This window comes from Babylonia areolata, chromosome 7, assembly GCF_041734735.1.
Source record: "Babylonia areolata isolate BAREFJ2019XMU chromosome 7, ASM4173473v1, whole genome shotgun sequence".
Taxonomy (NCBI): Eukaryota; Metazoa; Mollusca; class Gastropoda; order Neogastropoda; family Buccinidae; genus Babylonia; species Babylonia areolata.
Genome location: NC_134882.1, coordinates 51514145 through 51534144, shown reverse-complemented (window position 1 = coordinate 51534144; position 20000 = coordinate 51514145). Strand labels below are relative to the sequence as shown.

Genomic DNA, 20000 nt, shown 5'->3' with positions numbered 1-20000 from the left:
TTTCGTTTGTATTTATTTGTTTTCCCGTCCAAATGATATTACTGAATGGACCTACATGGAATACAACACCTTCAAGAAAATGGGGGAAAGGGGGGGAGGGGGAAACACACACATACATCATTATGACTGCACTGGATTACACAGTGTCAAACATACACAGCACTCGGAGCATGTGCATACTTTTGTCTCAAACGAAACACAAAGTGGAAAGGTCCAGCAGTCTTTCACGGCCAACAGGGAAGTGAATTCACACCCACTGTGTGTTGGGGCTGGGCATGGAAAGGCGGGAACCAATCCTCTCCTTCCGTTGTTTTCATCACTCACTCACTCACTCACTCATTCCCTCGACCGCTGGGGTCGTTGGGGGGACATGAGGAAGATGTCATAGCTCGCCACGCCGTTTTGTTGGCAGCTGTCGTGAGGAGATCTGGCATCGTCATTTTGGTCCATTCCTTCACTTTGTCGGACCAGCTCTTTCTCTGCCGCCCCCGTCTGCGCCCTCCCTCTACAGTCCCTTGCAGGATGGTTTTGGAGAGGGTGTTATGTCGTATGACGTGACCAAACCATGCCATCTTCCGTCGTTTGACAGTCGCCAACAGTGGTTCTTGGGGCCCAACAAGGTTGCTGACCAGGTTCCGCACATAGTCATTGGTCTTGTGCTCCTTGTAGGAGATGTGTAGTAGTCTGCTCAAGCACTTGGTTTCGAATGCTTGGATTCTTCTTTCTGTTTCTGCCATCAGTGTCCATGTCTCACATCCATATAAGAGGATGGAGACCACCAGTGACTTGTAGATGGAGACCGTTGTTTTAACGTTCCTCAACGGAAGTCAGGTCCCATCCATACCTGGGTGGAGTGAGTGATGAGGATAGACAATCGGAATAAAGTGTCTTATTTGTTTCAGACTAGTAGTTGTAGTGTGTGTATGTGTGCGCGCGCGCGCGCGTGTGTGTCTGTGTCTGTGTCTTTGTATCTGTGTCTGTGTGCGTATGTGTGTGTGGATGGGGGTGTACGTGTGTGTTCCCAATGGAAAAAAAAATCATGACTTAATGAAGTTTTCTATTAAGTTTCTCGATGCATTCGTTTAGCTAATTTCAGTTTAGCGTGTATGTACCACGACGTAATGACCATAGCAAAAAAACAATTTCGAATCTTCTTGATATGATAACATTTAACACACTAGTTTGCGAAATGCATTTTTTTTCCGACTGGAAAATCTAGTGTGAGCTACGTAACACACATTTCATGTCAGCACTATTATACGGCGTGATCTCGTAAAAATCTTGTAAATGAGATATCGGAAAATGGGAGGTTTATAGTGAAATATCTCATTTGACTAAGTCTTCCTCGTTAATGCCTTGAGCAGCATTTCAAGGATGGTCGGTAGATGCTCTCTGGATTTTCTAGGGATTTGTCTGGCGCGTGTGGGTAAATCCTTAAAATCTCGTGAAACGGAATGTTCTCCAGCAAGGCACGAATGCTTGTCAATGACGCTGGACAGCTTACCGGGTGTTGAGGCGTGCAAGTGGCCCCTCCACGGCAAAAAAGGAACGTGGGAATAAAATAATAATTTTTAAAAAAAAATTTAAAAAAAAGAAAAAAAAAGGAATAATTTGAGTTCACCTGGATTGCTTTTTGTTTTTGTTTTTGTTTTTTTGTTTGTTTCTTTTTTATCCCCGGGTTAGTCGTGATGCTGTAATTACACATGCTTATTATTTCTATTATACTATGTACATGAGTTGTATTTCTGATATTATGTACACCAGATGTGTTTCTGCGATACCCATACACGACTATTTAAATTAACTTCCTTTGTGCTCCATTTCTGAACGAATAATTGTTGAGGCGTTTCGCCAGGTCAGTCTTAGAGGGGCGAAATGTGGAGTTCTAAATGCATAATTTTCACATCCACTTGAGGATTAACAGCTCTCATGGAAATGCTATGTACTTCAATCAGACCAACATAGTGAGGTCCTTTATTTCAACGGGGAAAAAATTCAGATGCTTTTTCCGATAATAATGGATGTGTCCATTAGTACTACTTAATGTTTGAAGAAGAACAATTGCTCCCAATGGAGATTCAATGAAGGCTTTTAAAACCACTGGTTTTACTATGTATGGCAGTCACTTGTGTCCGTCTATGACCATCGGAGCAGCAGAGGAGGCAACTGCTGTCCCAACTATACTGGCTCGAGTTTGATAATATAGTGGAGAGTGTCTTGCCCAAGTTACATCCCCGCTCTCTCGGACAAGAGCGTTTCAAGACAGTCAGCGTTGGGATGGTTCCCAAAGGCCAACTAGCCCCCAAGTCTACAGCACTAAGAGCTAGTGCAGTCTTGCCTCCTAGTTTGAGAGTCACAGTGTGTGTGTGTGTGTGTGTGTGTGTGTGTGTGTGTGTGTGTGTGTGATGTACAGATAGATAGATAGATAGACATATAGTACAGATAGATAGATAGACATATAGATAGATAGACAGATAGAAACAACATTTTTCTGCTCGCTGGAGTCCACTCGGGTTTGCATATTTTTATTACCTCCAAGTTATGTTACTTTTTTTGTTGTTGTTGTTGTTGTTGTTGAAAAGACAATACTGCCTCCAAGAGCGAGCGGCAGTCTATAATTATACAGGAAATCTTATATTGCGAATCAGCAAATAGGAGACATGCAATAATTACCCTGGATATACTTGGCACCCTGTTATTTTGTATTTCATTGAGAGAGAAAAGCAGATTGACAAACTGTGTGATAGAGAACTCGGAATACGGTATTCAGAAAGTTTGTTTAACGTGCATCGCTCTTGGGCAAAAATACCAAGAGGGTGGGTGGAGAGGGGGGCGGGCGGGTAGAATGTATAAGCGTGGGTGTGTGATGATGGGTTGAGGAGAGGTGAAAGGTCAAGGGGGGAACATCCAAGAAGAGAGAAGGAGAGGGACTTTCTCCACCATCTGTTCATACTTCATTGCATGTACTAGGTCTTCAGTTCCTCAAATAGTGTTAGGATGTGATGTGGAACATTTGTAAGCTGTTCAAGAACACTTGGTATACCTTTCTGATGGGTGCAAAAATGCTACAAAATACACAAAAAATGAATACCGTGATCAACAACAAGATGGTGAGTAAATAATTTATTTTTTTGTATAAATATGGAACAACATTCACTGAATACACATACTAAATTTCAATTCTCTGGGTGTTTTTTTTTTTTTTGAGAATTTTTTTCCCATCCTATACAAACCCTGGTTTTTCAGGGATTCGCAAGGGCAAAAACTCTTCGCATGGAGTGAGTTAAACGATATTGGCCATTTATTTATTTATTTATTATTATTATTTTATTTTTTATTATTATTACTACTACCTTTTTATATTATAATTACTATCTATTTATTTATTTATGTAAGCTTATCTATTATTTATTCACCTTTTTTCTTTTTTTTTTCTTTTTTTTTCCTCAAGGCCTGACTAAGCGCGTTGGGTTACGCTACTGGTCAGGCATCTGCTTGGCAGATGTGGTGTAACGTATATGGATTTGTCCGAACGCAGTGACGCCTCCTTGAGCTACTGAAACTGAAGCTGAACTGGCCATACGGTTCTAATGACATGGGCGAACGCTTCAGTATAACAATTTTTGTTCAATGGCAAAACATAATGATATATTGTACTTATATGGCGCAAACTCTCCATACAATGCACTAAGCGCCTCGCATGAAACAATAAATATGCAACAGTGCTTTGTAGCTCATAATAAAGGAATAAATGTGGTGGAAGAATTCAGAATCAGAATTAGAATACCTTTATTATCTCGTAGAGAAATTAAGTGTGGTGAAGTCTGTGATACAAACGAATTATAAGCAAAACGGTAGAATTTGGCATACAACATATATAAGTGAATCTTTGAAACCAAAAAAAAATTATCATATCAGTTATGTTCTTTCCATGGAGAAAAATAAGTAGCCACTAAATACCAACACATCATAATAAGTCATCAGTGAAACAGATCACCAGGCTGTAACAGAGGAAAATCTCAAATCTATCTACCACGCAGTTTGTAGTCAGTCGTGATGTTTGCCTGGTTTTCAAAGCTTCTGGTATAAATTTTACCATCACGTTAATCACATCGTGATCTTCGGATGTTGAAATTGCTATAGGGATGTCTTCGTTTTGCAGTATCTTTTTCAACAATCACACATTTTATTTCTCAAATCTTCGTAAGATTTACTATCAGAAAATAAAAAAGAATTTCATGGATCACTTCGTTTTGCAGTATCGTTTTCAACAATCACACATTTTATTTTGATTGATTGATTGATTGATGTGGATACTTCTATAGCGCCTATCCTCGGTCAGAGACCAAGCTCTAAGCGCTTTACATACACGGGGACATTTGCACCACAGGCTGCCTACCTGGGTAGAGCCGACTGACGGCTGCCACTGGGCGCTCATCATTCGTTTCCTGTGTCATTCAATCAGATTTCAGACGCACACACATACACACTCAGACAGACATGTAACATTTTACGTGTATGACCGTTTGTTTTTTTGGTTTTTTTTGTTTACCCCGCCATGTAGGCAGCCATACTCCGTTTTCGGGGGTGTGCATGCTGGGTATATTCTTGTTTCCATAACCCACCGAACGCTGACATGGATTACAGGATTTTTAACGTGCGTATTTGATCTTCTGCGTGTGCATACACATTTCGTAAGATTTAGTATCAGAAAATAAAATGAATTTCATCACAATCCATGGAATTACACAAGGGGGCAGAGGGCAAGGGGAATCTGTGGACGCACCTGGTGTAAACACTTTTTGGTTGGCATTAAAGCCAAGAGTTCTTCATCGAAACTCTGCTTGATTTACACGATGCTATTTTCTCCGCTAATACCGTTAGAATTTTCTTCAGCTTGGAGTATATTTTTAAATGAATGGAACCAGCCGTTCTGTACTTGAATGCTAGTTGTGTTTAAACATATCGAGCAATATGGACTTAAATTCTGAAACAAAACTTTGCTTCATAACCCCACACCTTGACACATACAAAATTTACAAAACTGTTTTTTGGCTAAGCGTTTCTAACGCCAGAAGCCCAGTTCTCTTTTCCTTTCTCTGTTTGGATTAACTTCATATCGTTTTACCTGTTGAGAGAGACAGAGAGAGAGAGAGAGAGAGAGAGAGAGATCAACGCGCACCGATGTGGACTAAGGGGAGTCACCCAGTATGTGTTCAGATCGCAGTGAGAAGACGGGGTTTGCTACCTTAGATCATTTGTTTCTGAGAAAAAACAACAACCTTGGAATAAAATGAATTGATATGAAATAGCATGAAATGAAATGAAATACAAATCAAAGGCATGCATGAATAAACAGATAGATAGATAGATAAGAAATGAATAGACAAATACATAGATAAATGAATGAATGAATAAATAAGTAAATATACAAAGTTACAAAGGCTTTTGGCTAGATACAAGACACTTGGTCCTTGTACATCCATATGCAGGAACCTGCCAGCTCTAGAAATCCCACCCAACCCACCCCCGCCCGCCCCCACCCCCCTCTCTTCTCTTCATTGTTGCAGAGCTAGGCGAGTGGCTTAGTTCCTTGGTCACTGTCCAGGTAGTGAGATACGTCCACACAGCCTTTAGTACGGTTCCCCAATATATTATATTGACCAGCACGCTAGACATTTTTTTTTCTCTCTCTTGAATCTCAACCCCTCATGCGGCAAACAGATGACAGTGTGTGTGTGTGTGTGTGTGTGTGTGTGTGTGTGCGTGCGTATGGAGGATGTTGAGAGGTGGTGGGAGGAAAGGAGAAAGAGAGATCTGACTGACCACTTGACGAAATGCACATGTATATATATATATATATATATATATATATATATGTGTGTGTGTGTGTGTGTGTGTGTGTGTGTGTTGGTGTGTGTGTTGTGCATCTTTTAAATATTTATCTCTCTCTCTCCCTCTCTCTCTCACACACACACAAACACATGCACTCACAGATACACGCACACACATGCACACTCACACACCCTCAAACATGACGCGTACACGAAAGGACGCACACTCGGTCACCATTCACGGACTGAAACGAAAACAGAACTCAAAAATAGTTATTGTAGCTGGTGTTTTAATTCTTGTTTGTCAGCTTGACATTTTTCCAGACCATAATTATCAAACCTAGGCCGTCACAAAGCCAGGACAGGATCATGTAGATACAAACTGATTTTGTACAAAGATATTCAAAAGTCATGATTATACATTTTGTGTTGTTGGGGTTTTTCCCCCTTTGTTGTTTGAAATGGACAGCAAACACAACACCATTTAACAGTGCTGCTGGTATCGCTGCAGTCCCTCAGTTCCCATCACAATACCCCTCAGTAACTACTTCTGTTACCACTCTCTGCTGTTTCTACCTCAGTCTGCTACCTTTTTCTCCCCTTTGCTACTAGTAACTTCTACTTCTTCTGTTGTTGCTTCTCGTGGCGTTGCAAACCATGTCACAGTTTGTCCACTCATATCTGAAGGATTTAAAGGCAGCGTAGAGCGTGGAGAAATCATCACACAACTCGTGATGAATGATGGCCCGGAGGTAACGCTTCCGCCTAGGAAGTGAGAGAATCCCAGCACACTGGTTCGAATCCAATAGTCGCCAGTGTTTTCTACCCCTCCACTAGACCTTGAGTGGTGGTCTGGACGCTAGTCATTCGGATGAGACGACAAACTGAGGTCGCATGTGCAACGTGCACTTTGCACACGTAAAAGAACCCACCGTAAGAAAATGGTTGTCCCTGGCAAAAAAAATCTGTAGAAAAATGCACTTCAATAGGAAAACAAATAAAACTGCAGGCATGAAGAAAACAAGGGGGGTGGGGGCTGGTGGGGGGAGGGGAGGGGGGAGGGGGCGCTCTCAGTGTAGCGACGCGTTCTCCCTTGGAGGAGCAGCCCGAATTTGACACAGAGAAATCTGTTGTGACAAATATAAAAATAAAAATAAATAAATAAATAAAAAGAGTAACACAATACAATACAGTAATGTGAACACACGCGCCCGACGCCATTATAACAGATCTGCCCAGGAACACAAAAGAAGGCTTCTGAAACCTTTTTATTCGTTGTTTTTTTGTTTTGTTTTTTGTTTGTTTGTTTTTTCTCTTCTTTCTTTCTTTCTGTTTCTTTAAAACCACCCAGCTACAATAAGTTTAGGAATGCGGCATCTGGACTGATTCTGAAACGAAGAAAATATGACAGACATATCACATGTCTGATTTCTGTGCTGAAACTCACTACCTGACCATGACGAGCAAGGCAGTGACTGAACTACCTTCGTTCCAGTTTCCAGCCTCGAAGTTTAGAAGAGAGAGAGAGAGAGAAGAAAAGGACTTAAGGAGAGGAGAGAGAGGAGAGAGAAGGGAAAGGAAAAGAGATGGGAATGGGACAGGGAGGGGTGTGGGGGGAGGGGGTAGGGGGGGCGGGCGAAGGAGCAGAACGACACCAAAATGATTCCATAACAACCACAAGAACAACAACAATAATAATGATGATAAATAATAACAATAACAATAATAGCAATAACGATAGTAACTTGCTGCTAAAAGCACTGTTTCAATTTCCTCATCATTGTGCTGAAGATTAAACTTTAAGAAATGTAACTACCAGATCAGAAATAATTATAATTCAACCAAGACAGTTACAACGCGGGTCACCACAGTCCACTTTAGACAACTGAAACACTGACGTCTGACGCCTCAGAAACTTGGAGAGAAACATGGAGTTTGATCACACCAGGAAGAACAGTTGTTGTATGACGTCACTGGAGACAGACGTCACTGCACTGTGACGTCAAAGCGCTTTAGAATATGTGTTTGAAATAAAACTGAACTCCGGGTTTCCCCCGATTGAGAGTAGGACTGAGTTTGAACTTGGAGTGACCGTTTTTACTCTGCCACTGCAAGCCATTCAAACGTAGTTTCCATCCACTCGCAGGATCCTTAGCTTTGGCCCCTGGAAAACACACGGAGAGACAGCTAGCGTGTGTGTGTGTGTGTGTGTGTGTGTGTGTGTAGTTTAGTTAAATGTCTTTTCACTGTTTAGTGATAGTTGAGTACGGGAAAGTGGAGTGATGGCCTAGAGGTAACGCGTCCGCCTAAAAAGCGAGAGAATCTAAGCGCGCTGGTTCGAATCACGGCTCAGCCGCCGATATTGGATGCTAGTCAATCGGATGAGACGATAAACCGAGGTCCCGTGTGTAGCATGCACTTAGCGCACGTAAAAGAACCCACGGCAACAAAAGTGTTGTTCCTGGCAAAATTCTGCAGAAAAATCCACTTCAATAGGAAAAACAAATAAAACTGCACGCAGGAAAAAAAAAAAGAAAAAAAAAGGGTGGCGCTGTAGTGTAGCGACGCGCTCTCCCAGGAGAGAGCAGCCCGAACTTCACACAGAGAAATCTGTTGTGATAAAAAGAAAATACAAATACAAATGTGAGCATAGGAAATGAGGCGTGAGGTGCATGAGAAGAGGTGGTGGTATGACTGTAGTGAGTAGTTGAAAACGAAGTTACAAAGGACTGTAGTGACTAACAGTGAAATTATTATATAATTTACAACATATATAATACTATATAATAGTTTAAAAAAAAACAAAAAAAAACACACACACAAAAACACACATACTAATGATAACAAAAACGTGATCAGTCAAAGGTGCATACTAGCAAACTGGACTTTGAATCAAACATTCAGAAATGTTTTGAAGTAATTAATAATTATTCAAAACGTCTCCTATGGAAAATATGTGTTTGGTGGAAACTGGTCGGCTAGTTGTTTGTTTTTGTTTTCTTAAAGAACATCATAATTTTGTCTTGTTTTTGGACGCTGGATAAGTATGTAGTGGACATTGACTTCTTTTCCGCACAGACACTATATTTTTTTCACAATTTAGTTCGAAGGGCATTCAAACGGAATCGATGAATTAAGCTTCTAACTGGTGTTGACTGGGAGACAGATAAATCATTTAATACTGGCAGTCGAAATCTTTTAGCCTATGTTTATGTTGATCAGTTGACACTTTTTTCAATACACCTGTAACATTATTGTAGATCTAATGGAATCCCGAGGATGATTGAGCCTTCGCTGTTTCGCGCTGCCTTTCTGCCAGCCTGATTTGCCCTCTCATTTGCAAAAATTCCATAGTGAGAAGGCACCCCAAATGCGTGTGTGTGTGTGTGTGTGTGTGTGTGTGTGTGTGTGTGTGTGTGTGTGTGTGTGTGTGTGTTTACATTTTTTGTTGTTGTTGTTTATCTTATCATTGTTATTGTCCTTCTTTTTTACATTTTTTAAAATTTCTTTATGTGTTTGCTTATTTTACAACTATCTTTCCTGACTCTGTTCTGATCAATAGCACACCTGTTTCACTTTCTCCCTCTGTTCGCAGTCTTGGTGTAATCCTGGACCAGTCTCTTTCCTTCCAACAGCACATTTCGAATATCTGTAAAGTTGCCTATTTGGAACTGCGTAGAATCAGCTCTATCCGCCACTATCTCTCAACCGATGCAACCAAGACACTTGTATGCTCTCTAGTTCTCTCAAGATTGGATTACTGCAACTCTCTTTTGGCCGGCCTTCCCAAATACCTGTTAGACAGACTCCAACGAATTCAGAATAACGCTGCCAGACTCATTTGCAGAGCTTCTAAATTTGACCATGTTTCTCCTCTCCTTCAGTCTCTCCACTGGTTGCCTGCTTCCGATCGAATAGACTATAAGCTATCCACTCTGACCTTTTCTGCAGTCAACGGATCTGGCCCAAAGTATCTTTCTGAACTCATCCATATCTATACCCCGTCTCGCCAGCTCCGTTCTTCCTCTGATACTCGACTTCTCAGGATACCTCACGTCAGAAGTAAGACCTATGGACACAGATCGTTTTCTTTTCAATCGCCAAAGACGTGGAACAAGCTCCCTGATAACCTCCGTCATTCTGATTCCCTCGCATCTTTTAAATCTCGTCTCAAAACTCACCTTTTCCCTCAGCAATAAGTTCAGTTGTGGCAGGCCCACAACTACATGCATGTATATGAATGTGTATTGTGTGTGCGTGTGTTTATGTAAGTATGTGCCTGCCTATGTGTGTGTATGTGTTAGGGTAGCTGCTAGATACACATGTATGTTAAAATGTATGTATGCAGTGTGTGTGTGTGTGTGCGTGCGTGCATGCGTGCGTGTGTGTGTGTGTGTGTGTGTGTGTGTGGTCACATTTTGGTGTGTGTATGTAACATAGATATAATGTTTTATGTTATCAAAAGCGTTTTTGTAAAGCACCTAGAGCAGATTTCTGGATAGTGTGCTATATAAGTATCCATTATTATTATTATTATTTATCTTTTTTTTATTTACATACCTATTCTAATTTGATTATGCATTAATTTGATGTTTTATCCCTTTATTTGTTTGTATATCCTTTTTAAATGTTTTTATATTTTTTTCCCCTTCAAGGCCTGACAAAGCGCGTTAGGTTACGCTGCTGGTCAGGCATCTGCTTGGCAGATGTGGTGCAAGGTATATGGGACTTGTCCGAACGCTGTGACGCCTCCTTGAGCTACTGAACTGAACTCACCAAGTCACTCCTCCATTGACTCACCATCACTCACCAAACACCCACTCCACCACTGACTCACCATCACTCACCAAACACCCACTCCACCACTGACCATCACTCACCAAACACCCACTCGACCACTGGCCATCACTCACCAAACACTCACTCCACCACTGACTCACCATCACTCACCAAACACTCACTCCACCACTGACTTACCATCACTCACCAAACACCCACTCCACCACTGACTCACCATCACTCACCAACCCATTCCACCACTGACTCACCATCACTCACCAACCCATTCCACCAATGACTCACCAAACCACTCTACCAGACTCACCCATCACTCACCAACCCACTGCACCACTAACTCACCTTCACTCACCAACCCACTCCACCACTAACTCACCATCACTCACCAACCCATTCCATCACTACCTCATCCATCACTCACCATCTGACTCCACCAATAACTCACCAATCACTCACCACCCCACTCAACCACTGACTCACCATCACTCACCAATCCACACTACCACTGACTCACCCATCACTCACCAGCATTAGTGTTTCAGTGACGCACTCAATACCCACCTTTCACGGCTTCCAGGGTCTTCTTGAGGTCTTCATTGACTTTCTCCACTACTGCCTCTGTTGGGAAACAGGAGACAATTTTACTGTTTTAATGACTCACCCATCACTCACCAAAACACTCACTCCATTGCTAACTCACCATCACTCACCAACCCACCCCACCAATGATTCACCATCACTCACCAACCCACTCAACCACTAACTCACCCATCACTCACCAACCCACTCTACCACTAACTCACCCATCACTCACCAACCCACTCTACCACTAACTCACCCATCACTCACCAACCCACTCTACCACTAACTCACCCATCACTCACCAACCCACTCTACCACTAACTCACCCATCACTCACCAACCCACTCCACCAATGATTCACCATCACTCACCAACCCATTCCATCACTACCTCATCCATCACTCACCATCTGACTCCACCAATAACTCACCAATCACTCACCACCCCACTCAACCACTGACTCACCATCACTCACCAATCCACACTACCACTGACTCACCCATCACTCACCAGCATTAGTGTTTCAGTGACGCACTCAATACCCACCTTTCACGGCTTCCAGGGTCTTCTTGAGGTCTTCATTGACTTTCTCCACTACTGCCTCTGTTGGGAAACAGGAGACAATTTTACTGTTTTAATGACTCACCCATCACTCACCAAAACACTCACTCCATTGCTAACTCACCATCACTCACCAACCCACCCCACCAATGATTCACCATCACTCACCAACCCACTCTACCACCAACTCACCCATCACTCACCAACCCACTCTACCACTAACTCACCCATCACTCACCAACCCACTCTACCACTAACTCACCCATCACTCACCGACCCACTCTACCACTAACTCACCCATCACTCACCAACCAACTCCACCACTGCTGAATCACCCATCACACATCGACGTCTTTAACACACTCCATATAAACAGAAAGAGTGATCTAAAAGAAAAGTATTACAAAAAACAAACAAACAAAGAAAAACAAAGGCCCACACAGGCAGTCAGGCAAATGCACATCTATCAAGAAGAAAAAAAGGATTCCCTGTCAATGTACACAGTTTCATTGAGAAGAGATGTAATTAGTGGACAAATGCTTTTTATAGTTTTAACAATAATCTTTTGTTTCTTTCAGAAAGAAAACGTAAGCAGAATTTAGTGGGATTCGGTCGGGTTCTATAAAATGCAGGTAAACGTTCTATTTTTATTTATTTTATTTTTATTTTTATCTTTTTTTTACTGATGCTGTCAAGAAAGGGACACCAAAACAACAAGCAGTGACACTCATCATCAATATCGTTTGTGGAATATTTGTCACAAATTCTTTCACTCTTTGCTCACCGGCCTATGTACAAGGGATACCCGGTTGAGGGAAGGAAAGCTTGATAGTCAGTGGAACAGTCCCAAATCAACAACATTACGGATAATCACTGTCATATTCCTAACATGTCATGCCATTAGGAGAAATTATTTTATGACCCGAGTCCTATTCATATTACGGAATCTTACTCCAAGTTTCTCTTAATTTTACAGCATAAGACACAAACACAATTACACATTTCAAATGCAAAAAGTTTTCATTTTGGAAAACACGTAACGGAAAATTTTCATAAATACCTCTGTAATATGTTCTTCTTTACTTTCTTTTTTTTTCTTTCAGACAGATACATTTTGTGCATTCGAACAGAACATTTCCCTAATTGCAATATAACAAGAGCATGGTGAATTTTAACTACTGTGGTGGCAGAGGGATAATTTTTCCGATTGTAGCAATGATTAAATTGATCTGTATGTAGCAAATCGATCGCTTTAGATCTAATTTCTCTTGACCAAGGTAATCTGCCATTCACTTTTGTAGCTATGTAAGAAATAGTCTTTTATCTCCGACTCCGCCACCGCCCATACTTCCGAGAATCCAATGAGATCAAGACACCTTTTTATAGAGTACGACCAGATTTGACAGTTAAAAGTCTTCGCTGATGTCTTCTTCTTCTTCTTCTGCGTTCACTCGTATGCACACGAGTGGGCTTTTACGTGTATGACCGTTTTTACCCCGCCATGTAGGCAGCCATACTCCGTTTTCGGGGGTGTGCATGCTGGGTATGTTCTTGTTTCCATAACCCACCGAACGCTGACATGGATTACAGGATCTTTAACGTGCGTATTTGATCTTCTGCTTGCATATACACACGAAGGGGGTTCAGGCACTAGCAGGTCTGCACATATGTTGACCTGGGAGATCGCAAAAATCTCCACCCTTTACCCACCAGGCGCCGTCACCGTGATTCGAACCCGGGACCCTCAGATTGAAAGTCCAACGCTTTAACCACTCGGCTATTGCGCCCGTCTCCCCTGATGCCAACATGAGTCTTTTTTTTTTTTTTCTCAAAACCATCCAATGAGCCTGTTTTGGGAAATCATTCAAATGCATGCTTAGGAAATTCATCCAGTAGTTCACTGATCTGACAGTGCTGCCGATACATCAAAGTGGTGGGTTCTCATACTTAGGAACAGAGATAGAGAGAAAGAAACGGGGTGGGGGGGGGGGGGGGGGGGGGGGGGGGGGGGGGGGGGGGGGAGACAGACAGCCAAAGACAGAGATAGACAGATAGAGTGACAGAGAGAGGCGGAGAACGAAAAACCCAGCATATAAACACAGACAGACAAATATACTATAAGGCACACACACACAAATAATGTCCGGGGGGGGGGGGGGGGGTAAATAGCCACAAAAAAAAGCAATAAATGTCAAATCGTTGTAAAAGAAACTATCAATCATTGTTACGTAATGAATTTAATCAACGGAAGGCAACAGCCAATCAATCACTTATTGATGCTAACAGCGTTGAGAACAAAATTAAAACCGGTAGGTATCTAAGCGACAGTCACATACAATAAAACGTGGTGATTCTGAGCATTGAATCACGGATTTTGAGGCACCCTCCAACATTGACAATCGGGTAAGAACAACTTCCGCTCATGTCTAGTTCCTTCTCACTATCATCACTATCATCTGTGTGTCAGGTCAGGTCATTAGATCTGCTACTGGTAACCTGTAATCCAGTACAACCTGTTCAGGGTCGGGTTGCCGACGACTAAACCGGCACTTCCACCGCTCCCTTCTGGGACTGGTGAGGCGGATGGCTAGACACCCTTATGGAGATCCATAAAAGGGCGTCGGCTCAGGAGAGCCACCGACGGCCATCTAGCTCCACTGTGCTGTGTACATGCCACACGCAGTTGGCCCCCGGGGTGTGTCTACCCATGTATGCGAAGTCTGGATCCGGCAGAATCTGCGGAAGAAACCTACCGGTTCAACGGAGAGGAAGGCGGTTACAGCAACGCACTGTGGAGTGCAGAGAGCAAGATGAGACACCGAAAGGATATCTTGGTCATCCACTGCATCCGTGCTCATCCTCCAGTCGTCTCGACTTAGTCTTGCCACTGGAAATTGGTGGACCCGGACGAGAGAGTGAGGTCGACGTTGCGCAACTCCTCTTCACTTTAAACAAACTCATCGCGCAAGTCATCAGTCATCCAAAATGACCTTTCATCCTTCATCATTTCATCACCCCCAAGTCCTGTGGCGACAGGCGAGCGACGAAACGACAGGTGTGGGTACACTGGCAGTCGCAGCCGCAGACCTGCACGCAGGCGGCTCAGGCCATAGGGTCGTTCTTCGTCGACAGGAGCAGCGATGGAGCTCGGCAGCCGTCTGAGCGTCTGAGCAGCCCTCTTTAGGAATGCACTGCTCACCTCCCTGGCATGAGGAAGGGGCTAGAAAAGGTGCCCTAAAAATTGCCTGCTCCATATCACCCTGGCCAGCATACCGCGGCTGGCGGGGACCCTACATCAGCGGTCGAAACAAAGAGAAAGAAAAGAAAAAAACAAGGATCGTTCCTCTCACCATTGGTGCTTGGAACATAAGGACTCTCCTGGACAGAGATAAAGCAGACAGACCCCAAAGGAGAACAGCACTAGTTGCATCCGAACTCGCCAGATACAACATCGACATCGCAGCCTTGAGTGAGACTCGGCTTGCAGGCGAAGGCGAGCTCTGTGAACGGGGATCTGGTTACACCTTCTTCTGGAGTGGACGAGGAAGCAAAGAGCGACGTGAGGCTGGCGTTGGTTTTGCAGTAAAAACAGCACTTGTCAGCAAGCTAGCTGGAATCCCAAAGGGAGTCAACGATAGGCTTATGACCATGAAACTCCCACTGGCATCTGGCCAGAAGCACCTCACCATTGTCAGTGCCTACGCCCCAACCATGACCAACCCGGATGAAGTGAAGGCGAAGTTCTACGAGGACCTTCACTCTGTCATTGCTGCCATCCCTAAAGCAGACAAGCTCATCATTCTTGGGGACTTCAATGCTAGAGTTGGCTCTGACTACATCTCCTGGGATGGAGTGATTGGAAAGTACGGTGTGGGCCACTGCAACCCAAATGGATTGCTTTTGCTTCAGACCTGTGCAGAGCACGAACTGCTGATAACCAACACAGTTTTCTGCCTCCCTACCCGTAACAGGACGTCATGGATGCACCCTCGCTCAAAGCATTGGCATCTCATCGATTATGTCATCGTCAGGAAAAGGGATAGGCAAGACGTACGTGTAACAAAGACCATGTGCGGCGCCGAGTGTTGGACAGACCATCGCCTTGTAGTCTCGAAGCTGAATATTCGAATCCAACCCAAGAGACGCCCCCAAGGCCAGAAGGCTCCAAAACGGCTCAACATCGCTAAGCTGAAAAGCAACACCATCAAACAGTCCTTTGTGGAGCTGCTGGAAGATCGTCTGGAATCCGCCTCTCTGGACAACCAGAATGTGGAGTCTGACTGGAGGACCCTGCGTGAGCTGATCTATAGTACAGCTTCAGAGACCCTTGGACCCATGACCAGAAAGCACAAAGACTGGTTTGATGAAAACTGTGATGAAATCAAGCAGCTTCTGGATGAGAAACGCCGTCTGCATCAAGCCCACCTGAGCAACCCAAAGTCCACATCAAAAAAGGATGCATACAATGCCATCCGCAGGACTGTACAGCAAAAGTTACGCCAGATGCAGGATAAGTGGCTGAGTGACAAAGCTGATGAGATCCAGGGATATGCTGACAGGCACGATATGAAGAGGTTCTATGATGCCTTAAAAGAAGTCTACGGCCCCACATCCTCAGGATCATCCCCCCTCCTCAGTGCAGATGGGAATACCTTGATCACCGAGAAGGAGAACATTCTCGAACGGTGGGCTGAGCACTTCAACAGTGTCTTAAATCGCCCTTCCTCCATAAATGATGAAGCCATAGACCGTCTCCCACAAGTCCCCACCAACGAAGCACTGGACGATCCGCCAACACTTCTTGAGACCCAGAAAGCAATCCGTCTGCTATCCAGTGGCAAAGCACCTGGCTCAGACTCCATACCAGCAGAGGTCTACAAGGATGGAGGCACTGTGCTGACTGAGAAGCTTCATCAGCTGTACTCACTCATGTGGAAAGAAGAGACGATCCCCCAGGATTTCAAAGATGCATCTATCATTCACTTGTACAAGCGAAAGGGGAACCGGCAAGCCTGTGATAACCATCGGGGCATTTCCTTGCTCTCCATCGCAGGCAAGATACTTGCCAGGATCCTACTTAACCGCCTCACAGCACACCTTGACCAAGGTCATTTGCCTGAGAGCCAATGTGGATTCCGGAAAGAGCGCGGAACCACTGACATGGTGTTTGCTGCAAGGCAGCTGCAAGAGAAATGTCAGGAGCAAAATGCTGATCTGTTCTCCACCTATGTCGACCTCACTAAGGCCTTCGACACCGTGAGTAGAGAGGGACTGTGGAAGATCATGGCCAAGTACGGATGCCCTCGGAAATTTATTTCCTTGGTCAGCCAATTCCATGAAGGCATGCAGGCTCGAGTCCAGGACAGTGGTGAAACATCTGCTCCTTTTGCTGTCACAAATGGTGTCAAGCAAGGCTGCGTCCTGGCTCCAACGCTGTTCAGCCTCATGTTCTCTGCAATGCTTACTGATGCCTTCAGAGATGGCGATGTTGGAATCGGCCTAAAGTACCGAACAGATGGCAAGCTGTTTAACCTCAGAAGGCTTCAAGCAAAAACGAAGGTCATGACAGACATCATCAGAGACTTTTTGTTTGCTGATGATTGTGCCCTCAACGCTGGATCTGAAGCTGACATGCAACTCAGCGTCGACAAGTTTGCCACTGCCAGCAGGAACTTCGGCCTTACCATCAGCACGAGGAAAACTGAAGTTCTCCATCAGCCAGCCCCAGGGAAACCCTACGTTGAGCCCAACATCACAGTCAACGGTCAGAGACTCAGTGCGGTGGAGCGGTTCACATACCTTGGCAGCACACTGTCACGAAATGCGACCATCGACGATGAAGTGAACGTCAGGATTGCAAGAGCAAGCGCAACTTTTGGTAGACTCAATGCAAATGTCTGGAACAGAAGAGGCATTAGTCTTGAGACCAAGCTAAAGGTCTACAGAGCAGTAGTTCTCCCCACACTACTGTACGCCTGCGAAACTTGGACAGTGTACCAACGACATGCCAAGAAGCTGAACCACTTCCACACAACATGCCTAAGGAAGCTACTGAACATCAAGTGGCAAGACAAGACCCCAGACACAGAGGTGCTCGCAAAAGCCACCCTTCCCAGCATCTTCACCATCCTGATGCAGTCCCAGCTTCGCTGGGCTGGACACGTGGCGCGCATGCCAGACCATCGGCTGCCCAAAAGGCTCTTCTATGGCGAGCTGCAACAAGGGAAGAGATCACATGGAGGTCAGAAGAAGCGCTTCAGAGATACTCTGAAAGTCTCTCTGAAAGCGTTTGATATCAACCCTGACTCCTGGGAGGAATCTGCAGTGGACCGTGACAAATGGCGCGCTGCTGTGCACAAAGGCGCCAGGTTGTGCGAGGCCAACAGGACTGCTGCAGCTGTTGAGAAGAGGCAGGCCAGAAAGTCACGGGCAAACAAGCTCCCTGACAATGACATGCCTGTCTTTGTCTGCCCCAACTGTCAGCGAACATTTTGTGCGCAGATTGGACTATTCAGCCATCTGCGCACTCACAGATAGATTCATGAGCATCCTTCCCCCCACCCCACCACCACCCTCCCCCCATCCCCCATCCCCCATCTGGATGACAACGATGGTCATCATCGATCTCGATGGACACACCACCACTATCATCATCAGCAGAACCAGGGGATAAACTCCCGAACTGATAACTAGTGTAGACAGCAAACACACAAGTCTTATTTCCCTTCCCTTTATATATGTATGTACGCATGGTAGTCAGTCATGACTGACTACGACAATCAGTTTCAGTTTCAGTTTCAGTAGCTCAAGGAGGCGTCACTGCGTTCGGACAAATCCATATACGCTACACCACATCCGCCAAGCAGATGCCTGACCAGCAGCGTAACCCAACGCGCTTAGTCAGGCCTTGAGGAAAAAAAAATATAGATAAGCTTACATAGATAAATAAATAAATAAATAAATAAATAAATAAATAAATAATAATTATGCTATAAAAAAAAAAGTAGTAGTAATGAAAATAATAATAATAAAATAATAATACTAATAAATAAATAAGTAAATAAATAAGACAACAATGATGATAAATAAGCAAATAAATGTAAAACATGAAGACACACATTCACACATACACCCACACATACATAACAGATATGCACCAAACACGCAGTTTCACAGATATGAAAGCACAGTCAAATACATATAAACGTACATGAGCTCCAACACACACACACACACACACACACATTACCCTGCACCTCCTCTACCCCCCTCCTCCTACGACAATCACGACAGCACAGAAAGCAACTGCTGTCCCGACTGAGCTTTCATTTTTGTGGAGAGTGTCTTGCCCAAGTTACATCCCCACTCTCTCGGTCAACCCGGTGTATGGACAGTCAGCGCTCGGATGGTTCCAAAAGTCCAACTAGCCCCCAAGGCTGCAGCACCAAGAGCAAGTGCAATGTTGCCACCTAGTTTAAGAGTCATAGTCCTTCACAAGAGACTATGAATTCCAACTGGAGAAACCTTTAATCATACAGCCCACTTTGCTGTTGGCCCAACTGTGAGCTGTGCCATTATCTTATATACGCTAAAAAGAGCACGACACACATAAAAATATCTTTGGAATTTTTGTTTTGTTTTGTTTGTTTCTTTTTCTTTCTTATTTTCTTTCTTTTTGTATTGATGTTGCTGTGGTCAACGTCCAAAGAGATAACAACAATGTGAAAAGGTGTCAATTGATAGAATCTGACTGATGACGAACTAGGCTAACTCTGCGTCCTTACCTAGCCATGTATCACCTGCTTCACCTGCATCGTCTTCATCAGCAGAGGCCGCCTGTCCAGCAGCTCCCACACCCTGGCGATCCACAGCAATCACATCACAATAACAAGAGAGGCAAGGCCTTCAAGACTCACTTGTGATACAATGAAAAAAAAAATCCAAGCTTTTTATGTATTGTGTATAATTTCAAAATGTAATGTTTAAGACGAGAAATATCAGCTTAAAGCGAATTAAGTCCCCTAGCATTAATTACAGAGTAATTTCCCTATTTTTACTATCTGCACCAAAACGTTTGCAAAATAAATAAAACTTCCATGCTTAGCAAAAGAAGTTCCTGTTTGAACAAAAAATGATATTAATGACTGCTCTTGTTGTTGGGTCAGAATATCAGATCAAAGTGCCAAGAGAATACAAAAATATAAATATAACAGTAAATGCAGTTTG

The 20000-nt window shown here is 43.8% G+C and overlaps 1 protein-coding gene across 1 annotated transcript in view; it reads right to left on the bottom strand.

Moving 5' to 3' along the window:
- Positions 1-7136: 7136 nt before the first annotated feature.
- Positions 7137-20000, bottom strand: part of LOC143284106 (uncharacterized) — a 17531-nt gene continuing 4667 nt past the window's right edge. The window contains exons 3-6 of the mRNA XM_076590752.1: positions 19559-19631; positions 11760-11816; positions 11193-11249; positions 7137-7998 (exon numbers count right to left, since the gene is read on the bottom strand). Coding sequence (XP_076446867.1) covers positions 7847-7998; positions 11193-11249; positions 11760-11816; positions 19559-19631 — 339 coding nt within the window. The 3' untranslated portion in view covers positions 7137-7846. The remainder of the gene's footprint in view (positions 7999-11192; positions 11250-11759; positions 11817-19558; positions 19632-20000) is intronic.